The 14,831-nt window shown below is 42.0% G+C and overlaps 1 protein-coding gene across 1 annotated transcript; it reads left to right on the plus strand.

Annotated features, from left to right (window-relative positions):
* Window positions 1–8,961: 8,961 nt before the first annotated feature.
* SCGB3A2 (secretoglobin family 3A member 2) lies at window positions 8,962–12,337 on the plus strand. Its single transcript, XM_059919545.1, has 3 exons — window positions 8,962–9,109; window positions 11,594–11,796; window positions 12,193–12,337. Exons 1-3 carry the CDS (start codon window positions 9,055–9,057, stop codon window positions 12,214–12,216), a joined length of 282 nt encoding a protein of 93 aa, XP_059775528.1. The 5' UTR covers window positions 8,962–9,054; the 3' UTR covers window positions 12,217–12,337.
* Window positions 12,338–14,831: the final 2,494 nt, after the last annotated feature.

A 14,831-nucleotide genomic window follows, 5' to 3' on the forward strand; every position in this document is an offset into this window, starting at 1 on the left:
CAATCAAAGAATGAGTCCTGAATTTTTTTCTAGATTTGATGGAACAATAACCATTATTTTATTATTGTAATACCTACGTGTAAACCAAGGACCTGAACATGCACCATCTCAATTAGTCCATACAACCATATATGCTTAATATATGATCTTCCTTTATAGGTTAATGAGCTGAGATTCAGAAAGGTGAATGATTTGCTATGGGAATTAAATGAAAGAGATTCATTAAAACTTCTCTGACCCTAGTCAAATGTTCTTTCTGTTTCATCATCAATGTAAGTGAACGAAGCTGGCAAACTGACGCCTGAACACAGGATAAGAACAGAACAACTTTTTTTCTCTGGAGAACTGATTTAACTAAGAGAGGCGAGGGCATCCCTGGGGTTTGGCCTGGCATAGGGAGTCAGGGCCCAAGTAGAGTAAGAAGGACATTTACTGAGGGGACACCGAATAGCAAGAGAGTCAAAGCCCTTGCAGTGAGAAGAGGGCATTTACATATACCTACATATGTATACATATCCTTTCTAGCTCTGTCCACTGAGAGGGCCTTGAAGCAGGACATCCTGGTTGAAATGAGTAACCTAGTACCTGGATGACTCCACAATATTACTTTTCTTCTAAAAAGAACTAAGGGTCACTTCTTGGAAAAAGAGTTTATTTGGGCTGGGGCAGAGAATATTGAAGATGAGCCTGGATCATCTTGTAGTACCAGAAAGCAAGCACAAAGAATGACAGGGAAACACCAAAAGGCAAAGAGGCCAGCTTGCAGGGGCTTTCACTGGCAATATTTGAGACATTTTGGTTATCAAATATAATATTACTGTAATGGATGATACCCCATTTAATAAAGTAGGAAACCCTGAGTCCCTTCTGGTATTTAAGCAGAAATTGAACGTTTGCTTAGGAATGGGATATTTACATAGTTTCAAAGTAACTTCCCACAAAACAATTGTTAATTAAACAGGAAAATGAGCAAAATGGAGAAGTCTGGCAGACTTCACCTTAATCATGGGATCAAGATGAGTAGTATAAATCAGTAAGGGGAAGAATCATGTACCAACTGATAGGATACACTGAGAACACAACCTGGCTTCTTGCATAGCTGGAACCTGGCAATGAGGAAGCATCAGATGAAGCCAAACTGAGCAACATTCTACAAAAAAACTGGCCTGTGGTCTTCAAAAATTTCATGAAAGTCAAGGCAAGGCTGAGCAACTCTTCCAGGTTGAAGAAGACTAAACAGACATAATGGCAAAGTGTAATACATGATTCTGAACCGCATCTTTTTGCTACAAAGGACAGTATTCAGATAGTTGGTGAAACTTGAATTAGGTATAATTCAGTAGGTGGTAGTAAAGTATCAATGTTAAGTTCCTGATTATGGTCATGTAAGAGGGTGTCGTTGCACATAGTACCCACCAGTATTCCTTGAGTGACGGAGCATTGGGTCAGCAATTCAGTTTCAAATGGTTCCAAAAAAAATTCTTTGTATTGTATTCAGATCTCTTCTGTGTAAGTGTGAAGTTGTCTCAAATTTAAAACTTTATACCAAAAAACCTCCATTATTACTTTACTGGATACAGTGATTATCCATTCCCCTCCTTCTGTTCTATAAAGCAAGCCAAAAGAAATACAGAATTCTTTAAAGAGAAAATTCTAAATAAAAAATCCCCAAATATCATTCAAAATTAAATCATGGAGAAGTGGTGTTGATGAACTTGTTGGTAATGGTGGCTGCTGTGAGGTTACGGTTAGGAAGCTGGAAAACAAAACGTAGAGAGGGATGGGCTTCCCTGGTGGCGCAGTGGTTGAGAATCTGCCTGCCAATGCAGGGGACACGGGTTCGAGCCCTGGTCTGGGAAGAGCCCACATGCCACGGAGCAACTAAGCCCGTGAGCCACAATTACTGAGCCTGCGCGTCTGGAGCCTGTGCTCCGCAACAAGAGAGGCCGCGATGGTGAGAGGCCCGCGCACCGCGATGAAGAGTGGTCCCCACTTGCCGCAACTAGAGAAAGCCCTCGCACAGAAACGAAGACTCAACACAGTCATAAATAAATAAATAAAGAACGTGAATTTCTTTAAAAAAAAAAAAAAGCAAACTGGGCTATTCATTTCAAAAAAAAAAAAGTAGAGAGGGAAATAATGGCAATCATCATCATCATTATCATATCTAACAAATTGATTGCTCATCCTGAGGCTTGCCAGGGGCCCACTCATCTTAGTAAAAAGGCCTAGCCCTCCCTGTACTTCTGGTCAAGAGTCATAGTGTAAACATTTGGAAAGGGGGAAACGATTTATAGCAGAGGCACTGAGTGAGGACCTGCAACTTGGCAAAGTACGCCATGAACTTCTCATGTTCTTCTTTGAGTCACACCCACAGGGTGAATGTGCAGTTTGGCTGTTTCTTGGAAGGGTGTTAAGCTCACATATTCAAGAGCAGGCAAGGCCGAGGCCGTCACTGATTTAGTTGCTAAAGATACAATGAGCCACTTTTAGATTTAGTCAGTTTATCACTTTACATAGACAGCAAAGAGGAGAATAGACCAAAAGTGTCAGCTCCCTATCATCTTTGTCGCATACATTAAAAAGGATGACAATGAAACAGAAGGGGTTGGATGACTCCAAGGTCGATTGTGGGGAGCTATTTCTAGACTGCAGCTGAGAGGCTTAGGTTTTAATATTCTGCATTTCTGTTCCAAGGGCGGTTAGGGCAGAAAGTCCCACACCTCATAGGACCTGGGAGGCAATGTCTTATGACAGCTTCCCTGGAGAGATGTGAAGGCACGTGGGAGATGGCTCATAGCAGCTACTGTAGTCCTCGCATCCTCTCGGGTTCCAGGAGGATCGCAAGGTGTTCCCCCAAGACTCAGATAAACAATGGTTCGACCCTTCACATATGTGGATCCCTGCAAGGTTACCAGGTAATATGGTAAATAAAGTCATTCCCCTATAAAGGGCAGTTGAAAGGTAGGACTTAGAACATGATCATGTCATGGAGAATGTCTGCTAGGCACTGAAGAGCTGCCCTCTGGGAGGGCTGACATCCTCGCTGGAAGGAAGTTATAGCAGATGCTATTTTGGCCCCCTAACTAGATAGTGACATTAGCTGTGAATGTGGGACTGTGCCATGGTTTGGGAGTATGGGGTCATTTGGGTCCAGACTCCTCCTCACTGAACGGCCTTTCTGCTTCCCTTACACTAATGTGCTTTATAAACCCCTATGACCAGGTTTGACCCTGCTCAAGAACCCATATTTCTCACTATGGATCAAGTCTTGCCAGATGAAGTGGTAGTCTCATTCAGGCCACCAGAGTTTAGTTTTTTATAGCCATACCTTCTCATTAACTCATCTGATGCAATTCATTGATTGTTTGATTGTAAACTAAACATTTGTTTGAAATTTGCATGGTCAGGCATGTGGATGAACAGTGCTGGACAGAGAAAGATAAAAGAGACTTTTTCCACACATCTTCCTTTTTAGCTTACTTGTCTCAATTAGTTTCTTAAAATAAAACATTACAAATTCTACTTTTAGCTCTCATATTCTCTTCTTATCCAAATCTTCGAATTCAAGAACCACTTGAAGTCATCTTTGAAAAATCCAGCCTGGGCAAATCAATTTTCTCCTTTTTTGAGGCTTCCTAGATTTGTACTTTGGTTTGGTCTTGATTTATGCGTCACTTCCTGTGTTTCACCCTCATGGGCTCATGGTCCATTTGGATTTCCCTGCAGTGCCTCTACAGGGGCTAAAAGTTAGTCTTAAACAACAGTGGACTGATTTTTCACTAAATAGGATTCAATCAATAGGGAAGAGAGCCAGGAACAGGTTATTTTTATTTCATTTTATTTTTTTTTTTGCTTTTCTCCAAACTCTATAAGGTTGGTATGCAAAGCTGTGACATTTGATTGTTACATGCTTGTGTTTTCAAGACAAATTTTGAGACTATATCCTGTTTTATTTAGGTTTCACTTTGTCACTTTGACCATCCAATTTACAGAAAGTAGAAGAGAAGATAATGAGCTCTACTTTGATGTCTCCAGTGTGACTTCCCAATAATTGTCTCTTTTCAGCTAGAAGAAAGAGTGTGAGATGAAATCTCAGGCTGATTCTTTTCTTTTTCTGGTTTGTGTCTTTTTTTTTTTTTTTTTTTTCTGGTTTGTGTCTTGAATCTACATTCAGCTGGCTTCTTTAGAACTGTCATTCTCCTCACAGAGACAAAAAGGACACGGTATATCTTTCCATCTGTTTGTGTCATCTTCAATTTCTTTCATCAGCATCTTATTGTTTTTGGAGTACAGGTCTTCTGCCTCCTTAGGTAAGTTTATTCCTAGGTATTTTATTCTTTTTCATGCAGTGGTAAGTGGGATTGTTTCCTTAGTTTCTCTTTCTGATCTTTCGTTGTTAGTGCATAGGAATGCAACCTAATTTTGTATCCTGCAACTTGACTGAATTCATTGATGAGCTCTAGTAGTTTTTCTGGTGGTGTCTTTAGGATTTTCTATGTATAGTGTCATGTCATCTGCAAACAGTGACAGTTTTACTTCCTCTTTTCCAATTTGGATTCCTTTTATTTCTTTTTCCTTTCTGATTGCCATGGCTAGGACTTCTAAAACTATGTTGAATAAGAGTGGTAAGAGTGGGCATCTTTTTCTCGTTCCTGATCTTAGAGGAAATGCTTTCAGTTTTTCACCATTGAGTATGATGTTAGCTGTGGGTTTGTCATATATGGCCGTTATTATGTTGGACTTACTGACTTGCTTCTAACAGTTTCCTTTAATATAATTAAGATGAGGCAAGAGTCATGCTGGCTTTCTTCCTGCTGTATTCCCAGAATCTACCACAGAGGCAGATCCACCAAACATGCTCAATAAATACTTGTTGAATGGCTAATTGAACTTCCACTCTCGCTTATTAATTTAATCTCCACAAAAAATTCATTTGAAAAACACTTTGAAAATTAATTTAGAAACACTGGTATTCATTTCCTTTTCATTTCTTTTCATGAATTAATTTATTAACAAATGCTTACTGGAAAAGCATATTAGTTAAGTGTTTAAAGGTAAAGAAATACAAATCAGAAGAAAGGACTCAAATTCTGGCCACATTATATATTATCTAAGTGACCTTGGCAATTAATTCATTGCTTCCAGCTTCAGACCTCTCGTTTATAAAATGGGATAAAAGCTCTTATCTTCAGGGGCTTTATGAGAATGAAATGGATACCATATGCAAAGTGTAGGGCCTGGCACTGATTGGTGGTTCTTAATAATATTATCAAGTGTGTAGGATTCTGTGTTAGGATCCAAACGTGAACAAGACAAAGCTGCTTGAGATGTTTACAAATTAGTCCTGGGAAAGAAAACATTAATACAAATAATATCAGTATCAGTAGCATAACAACGGCACAAGAAGAGCATAGAAGGCTGTTTTAAAATATGTTTTATTATTATTCAGGTCATCAGATCAGGAGATAACTGCCATTGAAAAGATAGCTTGTTATACTGACAGATTCCCAAGAAAAGTGTCATGCCACACCACAGGGCAGTAAGGGCACATGGGAAGCACTGGGTTTGTCAGGAGGGTGGGGCAGGTGAGTGGACAGGAGCGTTTACTCAAACTTCCCAGCAGTTTTCCATGGGAAGGGATGGGGAGACAGGGTAAGCAGGTTTAGGATAGGCTAGTTTGAATAATTTCAGTGGGCTCTGGGGTGTAGGGACTGTCCCTAGTTGTCTGGTAGCTGCCTGGGCCCGGGGGTGATTGAGGCAGGTGGGCAGTGGCCCAGTCGGGGACAAGGGCTTCCTGAAGGAGGTGGTTGGCAGTGTGGGATCTGGATTGGTTGGTTTGCATATGAAAGGTACACTCCCAGGTGAGCCATTTGCTATCTCTAGGAATTAGCTAGCCCTGGGAGGGGCAGTCCCTCCAAGGTCAGCAAGCCTCCGAAATGTCAAAGCATCAGAAATATGGAATAAAAAGACATGACTAATACATGGGCTCAGAATGCAGGAAGCATGGGAGTAGCCAAGTCTGAGTCTCTTTTCAGGTCTGACTGTACCCCCAATCCTCTTGTTCTTTACAATCAGAGCACCCTATTAGCTTCTTCATAGGACTTACTACTAGTTCTTTATTTGTTTACCTGTTTATTGTCTGTTTATCCCATACACTGTCAGCTCCACGAAAGCAAGAAATTTGCTTGCCTCATTTACTACTCCAGTCTTAGTTCCTGACAGTGTCAGGCACAGAGTAGATGCTCAATAACTATTTGTTGAACAAAAGAAATGAAAACAGTAGTGCTTGAAGGTTATGTGATGTCTGTCTGTTCACGTGCACATATTACTGTTCATATATGTGTAAGCATGTGGACATTTGTGTTTGTAAGTGTGACAGAGAGAGAGAGAGTGTGTGTGTGTGTGTGTGTGTGTGTGTGTGTGTGTGTTTTGCATGGAGGAGGTTCTAGCCTTTAGTCTAAGCCATCCATGTTTACTACCAGGTTTTGGTCAAGACAATGTCTGGTCGACTATTAGACGGGCCCACCAGAAATCTATTAGCACTTCCTGGGAAAGAACTGAGGTCTGAGGAACTTCCTGGGAAAGAACTCACCTCCAGGACCAGCAGACAAGCTGGAGACAGTGCCACACACTTCAGAGGTAGAAAGGGAGAAGCATCCGTGTGTGTGTATTGCTCTATTTCTCTTGGATTGGTCCAGCCCCTTGTGGACTCATAACTTGGCAGTTGCGAGAGAGAGGCTATGTTTCCAAACAGAAATATCTGTTTTTTGCCAAAAGCTCTACTATATTTTAGTATGCTGTGTTAGTCAGAACCCAGCCAGAAAGTCAAAACCATGCCAGGTGATCAAACAGGAAAAATTTATCTTGAAGGATAATTCACAAGATGCTAGAAAGGCAGTTAAAGCAACCGGGGGAAAGGCGAGTCAACTCTGAGATTAGAAAGTTCAGGAAGCTGCTACTGCTTCTTGGCCGGGAGGGATAGGGAGAGCAGGTTGGGCCCAGGCTGGGGCTGCACTGTGGAAGCAGGAACGATGGTGGGACTGCCTGGTGTGTGGGGGACCGCAGATGAAAGGGCCTTTCTGGAAGGAGCTGGAGCCATGGAGAAGCGGCCTTCACTGCCCGAGATGTCTCCTGAAGCAGGGAGAGGGAGAAGCACCCTGATTTCTCCCTTTCTCTCCCCTCCAGTCTTTTCCCAGTGCCTCCCATTAGCCGATCCTAACCAGAACGCAATTGGCCAGGAAGTCTGGAAACCACAGTTTGAAAAACTGAGCCTCCTATAGTGCAGGGCGGGGGGGGGGGGGGGGGGGGACGTGCACGGAGAGGATGTGAGAGCAAAATGGAAACAACCAGCAGAGATGAGGGCAGTACAGTTTTCGTATCCTGTAGAAAGGTCATAACATAAAAATAAAGGACGGCATCAACTCGCCACCGCTTTACCACACACAACTTTGGCCCTGTGAGAGTTCTGGAACATCAACATCCCTGGCTAGGTGATAGCTCCCCAGGAAAAACTGAAGCCGTCTCTGGCAGAGAAAGCAGTAGAAGGGGCAGGATTGCGTATGTGTGGCAGTAATACATGATCTCCTCCATGCAGTTTATAATGTAGCAGAAAAATTAAGAAATGGCAGTTATAACTCGGTAATGCACAGAAATGAATAGCAGGTGACACTTGTTAGGTGTTAATCTTGGTTTGGTACAGTTATATCCTGGGTCTACATAACTACATTAAATCCTCATAACGATACCACACCCTCAAGTGGGGCCCCAACTCCTGGCCTTGCACCTAGAGGGGACTATGCCTTGATGTATCTTCCTCACAATGTTCTAAGTACCCCTTCAGTGGCAGGGGCTGGCTGGGGCCAGCAATGTCACTTGGTCAGGGAGCTCCAAGCTGGGACTGGGATCCACCTGGACCCTGGATCTTATTTCTCCCCTTCAAGTTTCATTCTTTCTCTCTTTCCTGTACCAGATACCGCAAGGAACTCTAGGACTTGGGCTTACAGATAGGGTCATCCTAGGGCCCCATGGCTGAGTCCTGGTTGCAGGAGGGCAGCCTTGCAAACAGATTGTTCCTGTGGCCAGCACAGTATTTCTTTTGCATGATTACAAGGGACTGGACTGCCAGAAGGGTTCTGACATGCATATTTTGGTGACCCAAGTTGTTTATATGGATGGGGTCTTGTAAAAAAAATTTTTTTCTCAGGGTCACACACCTTTGAGACCATCTTGCTGTTAGCTGTTAAATGTCCCATTTTAGATGAGGAGAACAATACTATAGAATAAAATACGTCAAATCTAAGGTTACACAAAGAGTAAATATTGAATCCCAGGTTTTTAAAAAGGCATTTTGATCTTCGATCCTGAGCTATATGAGAACACAGAGAAGGCATGACCCTGGGTGTTCCCCAAATAAGTGGGAGACACTAGAAATGGTAGAAGATCTTGCCATGTAGATGTGTGAGCAGGGATGGGGTGGGTGGAGGTAAATTCCAGAGAAACATGGCACTAAATGCCAGTAAGCTGAGTCTGTATTATTTCAGGACTGAAGGGGCGTCGGGATTACTCCTACAACTGGCGAGCTCATCAGTTAATGTGTTTCTCCAAACTTTAAATGAATAGAAAACTGGAGGAAAGCAACAGAATTTTCACTCTCTTTAATCCCAATATGAAACCTTCCCTTCTTTTCAGAGTTCTTCCAGGAGAAGGACTTCTAGAGCTCTTTGCTTCCCACCCGCAACTCTGTGTAAGAGCTTATGCAAGAGATCCTTGAGAGTGTTTTAAGTTAGGGCTTTGTTTCACATGGGAACATGAGAGAAAGCGGAAAAAACCTCCAATTTGTTTAGTGAGAAAACATGACCTCCATGCTTTTCTCCCCTGGGGCGAGTCAAGGGGTCATGACTGAAATTCAGGTCCCTGTTTGGTGTATAAATATGTGTGTGTGCAAAAGCCACTGCCACACTTGGTACAGCAAGGGGAACCACTGGCTCGGTGGACTCATTAGGTTTTCCAGTTTAATTTTAAACTCCAGGGAAATATCACAGATAACGTACAATGAAGCTGGTCACTGTGTTCCTGCTGGTGACCATCAGCATTTGCAGTTACTCTGGTAAGTAAGCTGGGAACATATGATATTTCTGTATTTTTCTGTTAACAGGAACACAGCTGGTAAGCCTAGGCTCCCAGTGGAATATGGTGGAGGGAGTTTTAGAGCCACAGAATAGTAAGATCAGAAGGGACTTCAGATGTCCCCTGCTCCCAGCTCCAAGCTCTAACCCAATACAAGTACTATCCCTGGTGTATCCTACAAAGAAGTTAACCAGCTCCCACAGAAGTTCAACAAACGCACTTCAGTATTGAACTTCGGCCACCATTAATCTTCCTTAATTTTGGATTAAGATCTGATTTTGTGACTTCTTTCTTTTATGTTTCTGAAACCATATGGAGTCATTCTTGCTATCACCTCTAATCAGTTTGCAGCGTTGGTTCTCTTGAGACATAGCTATGTTTATCTGTTCACACAATCAGTGGGTATTTGTTGAATAGTTATAAGCCGTTGGTCACTGGATAGGCATTCGAAGATTCAGACCTGAATCAGACATAAATATTGTTCTCAAGGTTCTTATAGTCTGGCAAGGGAGAGAAGACTTCTACAGAAGTCACTGCCGTACTAGACCAGTCATTAATGCACAATGACAATACAGATAGAGCTCTGTGGGAGAGCTGAGGGGTGAACAGTTCCATTTCTAGGTAGGGTATAGAGGCTGATTTCTTGGAGGAGAATGGGAACTGATCCTTTCTTTTTGGAGGGAGTCATTTTAACTATAGGAAGAGATATTTGGGTGCATCTGCAAAATCCATCATAATGGCCACTGCTCATTTGGAGAACAAAAAGCTTTGAGGGTCTCCCCTCTGGAATATGTAAGTACATACAGAGAAGACAGTCACCAAAGTGTTGAAAATAAGAAGTACAGAGATTAATCATGAGAAACTGTGATACCCATGCCTACATTGGCAACTTTGGCTTGTGAATTTTTTTTGAATTTTTGAACTAATTTGTAACTTCACCAGTTTTGGCTATTTTGTTGTCCTTTGGTGTCTAAGGACACATGGGAAGAGGTGGCAGCAGAAAGATGGGTGGAGGGGAAATAAATATCCCCCTTCTGGGGGAGAGTTTTGGAGGGAAAGTGGGTGGTAGAAGATGAAGGGGAAATAGCTGCACAAGCTCCATTTTTATGATTTGAATGGGAAAATAAAAAGTATTACAAAGAGAATGAAGTACTGGCAGGGTCTTAGCCAGCAGGAGGATGTGTGTCTCATGTGTGTGCTTCTGCATATGTGTATTTATACATACGCAAATGTGTTTTGTAAAAATATGTATCATAAGCATTTTCCTCATTCTCTAACCTCTTCTATGTGAAAGTTATCTTTCTAAAGCTGAAGATATAAAATGCAAATTATTCCATATAAGAGCCTTGATAGCTCCTCATTACCCTTGGGGAAAAAGAGTCTCAAACTCATCTGTATGACATTCAAGGCTTTGAAAATCCGCCCCACCCAAGTTGCAGCCTAACCTTCTTTATTCCTCCTCAGCACACCCCACTGGAATTCTGAAGAAGACTCACCATCCTGTGTATGCACTTTCACCTTAATATCTCAATGCCTTGGTTAATTTTTTTCCTCTTTAAAATGCTACTCCCCTTCTTTACCTGTGATCCTGACATTTGCCTCAAGACACATCTCCTGCAACATCTATTCTTGGAAGATTCCTGTAGCGTTCTCCTACGTTAGAATTAATCATCACTTCTTTTGTGTTTCCATAGAGCTTTGTCCATAATATTAGCATAGCACATGCTGCTCTGTGGCATACACAAATCTTTTTTGTCCACCAGATTGTGTGGGTTCTCTGAGTGGAATATCTTGTTTTATTCGTCTGTGTATCTGCACCAACTGGCATAGAGTCTCTGTTCACTTATGTTTGTAGCATTGAGTTGGACTGGTTGGGAGCAGTTTCCTGGGCTGTGGTTGGGTCCATTCATGTCTCCAAGTGGAGGTTCATTATGGCATCTTCCCTTTGGTTTCAAACTTGTGGGCTGTGGAGACAGCCACACGCAAACTATACTCCCATCTAGTCAATCACCAGTATCTTTTGAGTGCTTACTATATGCCAGGGTCTGTGCTAGGCATAGGGTATGGTAGTGAATAAAACTCAAATTTCTTATTCTCATGGATCCTACATTCTAGTGAGAGGATGAAGGCAAAGTAAAGAAATGAATAAAGATTTAATACTTTAAGTAGTGGTAAGAAAAAATAAAGATAGAGGGTGACGGGTGATACCATTTTAGATACATCTCTGAGAATGTAACATCTGAGGAGAGACCAAACAAGTAAGGAAGAAAGGCATGTAGTTATCTGGGGAAAGAAAGTTCTAGAGAGATGGAATGGGAGGGGCAAAGGTCCGGAAGCAGATGTTTTCATGAGAAATCAAGATGAGTAGGGCTGGAATGGAGCCATTGATGGAGAGAGTGGAAGGTGGTGAGGTCATAGGAACTGGAAGTGCCTTGTTTTACTTGGGATCTCTTTTGCTCTGCAGCTACCGCCTTCTTCATCAACAGTTTGCCACTTCCTGTCAACAAGGTTTTACCTTTACCTCTGGACAACGATCTCCCCCTCATGGACCCACTTAAGCTTCTTCTGAAAACTCTGGGCATTTCTGTTGAGCACCTTGTGGAAGGGCTAAGGAAGTGTGTGAGTGAGCTGGGACCAGAGGCCTCTGAGGCCGTGAAGAAACTGCTGGTAACTGCAGCTTGTGGGGCTAACTCATCAAAGGGCAGGGCTTAGTCACCCTGAGTGCTCACCCTCTCCACCCCACTTCCACCCCACCTTGTTCTCATTTGTGAACCTGTATTTCCCCCTTGCTTACTGTACTCATACACATTTTGCATGTCCTTGAATCTCAAGGAAAGTGCAGTATCCACACTTCTAGAAGGAATTTTTGAATGAGAGAGATGTATGCTAGTTGTGAAATGTATGCCACTTCCCAGCTTTGTGATTCTGGATGGGACTTACCCACTCTGAGCTTTTGTTTCTTTGTAAGTAAAATGGTAGCGAAATAGGGTAGTGACTATTTTTGGTGATGTGCTAATGATATGTAGCTGCTCTTATTTTTAATATTGCCTTTTTGACTTTCAGGAGGCACTCTCACATTTGGTGTGACAGCAGAAAAAAGCAAGAGTGGAGGAGGGAAGGAGATGATGCTCTCCTCCTCCCTGGCTGAAACTCCTTCCATCCTAAAATTCAGTGACCCCTGAAAAGAATGAATAAAGCAATGAACAGACTTCAGTTTGTCCTATTTTTATTTGGGGAGCTCTATTCAGAAGGGCCTAACTAGATAATTTTTTCCTTGGGTTATAAACTCTAGAGAGCCTGTTGTTATAAAGACAACTCGCATTTTCAGTAAGGCGTAATGATTTTTTCCTTCTCCTTATCTCTAACTTGAATGTCTCCATTTTCTTCAACTGTTGTTTATCTGACAATGTTTCCAGATGCTTTACGTTCCTATTCCCCTACTTCTAAGGAATTTTTTTTTTTTAAGCCTTAAAATAAAAGCACTTTATTTGATTATAATTCTGCAGTTTGCCTTGGATTCACCTGGGTAGTTCTTCCACTGGTGTTACCTGGTGACACTCTGATAGTTTGGATAGAGTAGATGCTCCAAAACATGAAAAGATGCTCAACATCACTAATTATTAGAGAAATGCAAATCACAGCTACAATGAGATATCACCTCACACTGGTCAGAATGGCCATCATCACAAAATCTACAAACAATAAATGCTGGAGAGGGTGTGAAGAAAAGGGAAGTTTTACAAGCTTCATTTGTTTGGAGTCTACATCACCAGAATGTGAGGTTTGATTAAGTTAGCAGTTATATTAGTGCCACCCCATAGCTTCACAGACCCTTCCACCAAGTTAGGCCTCTGCTACGTCATTCTCTGGCAAATGGTTCTGAACTATCCTTTCCTTTCCTCAACGCTACCGTGCACTATGATTCCAGAATCATCTTTTCCAAGACATAATTCTGGCTCTATACGACCACCTATAAAATAGATTTCAAGCTCCTTAGTATGGCATACAAGGTCTTTCATGATCTGGCCTTACTTTACATGTCTAGTCTCATCAATGTTCCTTTCTTCACATGTGCTCCAGCCCCAGCCATGCTGAAGAGATAACTAAATCTCTTTGCTGCTAACACTCTTATGCCTTAATGAAAAAACTCAAGCTTCTTCCCACCTGCAATGTCTGCCCCAGTCTGCCTCCAGACTTGGGCTTGTGCCAATCTTGGGGCTATTTGCCCTTAGATCCATTCCCCATGCTTTCCATGCTCTGCTCCATATTAGGGGGAGGGAGGGGACATGATGCTGACCCTTGCAGGTGGTTCCCAGGTCAGTTTCTCAGGTTCCCATGTCAGTTGATATTTGGGCTGCATTCTGCCCCAGAAGGCCCAGGCAGGAGATGGGAGGTGGGAAAAGGGGAAAGGCCAGAGTGTGGCCTCCCCTCTCTCTCTCTCTCTCTCTCTCTATTTGGGAGAAGTCTCTGGAAGTGCCTGCACTATGTCTGAGCCACCAGGTCCTGCTGGATAAGTTTATATTTGTTTCAGCTTTTGGCAGGTGACTCCAGTCCCTGGACTCTTGTTACACCATCTCTTCTTTTTCTCTCCAGCTGAAGTTCATACTGGCTTCCTGCTGTTATCAGTTTCTAAGCTGCCTCACCATCACCTATTTGATTTTTTTAGGTCTTCTATCATCTACTGAGTCAATTCTGTGCATTACATTCCCTCTGTTCTAAGCATATAAATAGTTTCTGTTTCCTGGTTGGTTCCTGACTAATATAGTATTAACTTCATCTCCTCTGTGAAGATTACCTTGATTCCTGCTATTTCTTTTTATTTATTTATTTATTTTTATTAGAGTATAGTTGCTTTACACTGCTGTGTCAGTTTCTGCTGTAGAGCAAAGTGAATCCGCCATATGTACACATATACCTCCTCTACTTTGGATTTCCTTCCCATTTAGGTCACCACAGAGCACCGAGTAGAGTTCCCAGTGCTATACAGTAGGTTCTCATTAGTTATCTATTTTATACATAGTAGTGTAAACATGTCAATCCCAATCTCCTAGTTCATCCCACTGAACCCCCTTTCCCCCTTGGTATCCATACATTTGTTCTCTACATCTGTGTCTCTATTTCTGCTGTGCAAATAAGATCATTTATACCATTTTTCTAGATTCCACATATATGCGTTAATATACGATATTGGTTTTTCTCTTTCTGACTTACTTCACTCTGTATGACACTCTCTAGGCCCATCCATGTCTCTGCAAATGACACAATTTCATTCTTTTTTATGACCATTGTATATACATTCCACATCTTCTTTATCCATTCCTCGGTTGATGGACTTTTAGGTTGCTTTCATGTCCTGGCTATTGTTAATAGTGCTGCAATGAACATTGGGGTGCATGTGTCTTTTTGAATTATGGTTTTCTCAGGGTATATGCCCAGTAGTGGGATTGCTTGGTTGTATGGTAGTTCTATTTTTAGTTTTTTAAGGAACCTCCATACTGTTCTCCATAGTGGCTGTATCTATTTACATTCCCACCAACAGTGTTAGAGGGTTCCCTTTTCTTCACACCCTCTCCAGCATTTGTTGTTTGTAGATTTTGTGATGATGGCCAATCTGACCGGTGTGAGTTGATACCTCATTGTAGTTTTGATTTACATTTCTCTGATAATTAGTTATGTTGATCTTTTCATGTGTTTGTTGGTCA

The sequence above is a fragment of the Balaenoptera ricei genome, chromosome 3, assembly GCF_028023285.1.
Source record: "Balaenoptera ricei isolate mBalRic1 chromosome 3, mBalRic1.hap2, whole genome shotgun sequence".
Classification (NCBI taxonomy): domain Eukaryota; kingdom Metazoa; phylum Chordata; class Mammalia; order Artiodactyla; family Balaenopteridae; genus Balaenoptera; species Balaenoptera ricei.

What these genes read in the sequence shown, in the direction of transcription:
- SCGB3A2 (XM_059919545.1), top strand. Translation starts at nt 9,055, where the DNA reads ATGAAGCTGGTCACTGTGTTCCTGCTGGTGACCATCAGCATTTGCAGT. An exon ending in CAGCATTTGCAGTTACTCTG is followed by an intron (nt 9,110 to 11,593) that starts GTAAGTAAGCTG and finishes TTTGCTCTGCAG; the next exon opens with CTACCGCCTTCTTCATCAAC. An exon ending in AGGCCGTGAAGAAACTGCTG is followed by an intron (nt 11,797 to 12,192) that starts GTAACTGCAGCT and finishes TTTGACTTTCAG; the next exon opens with GAGGCACTCTCACATTTGGT.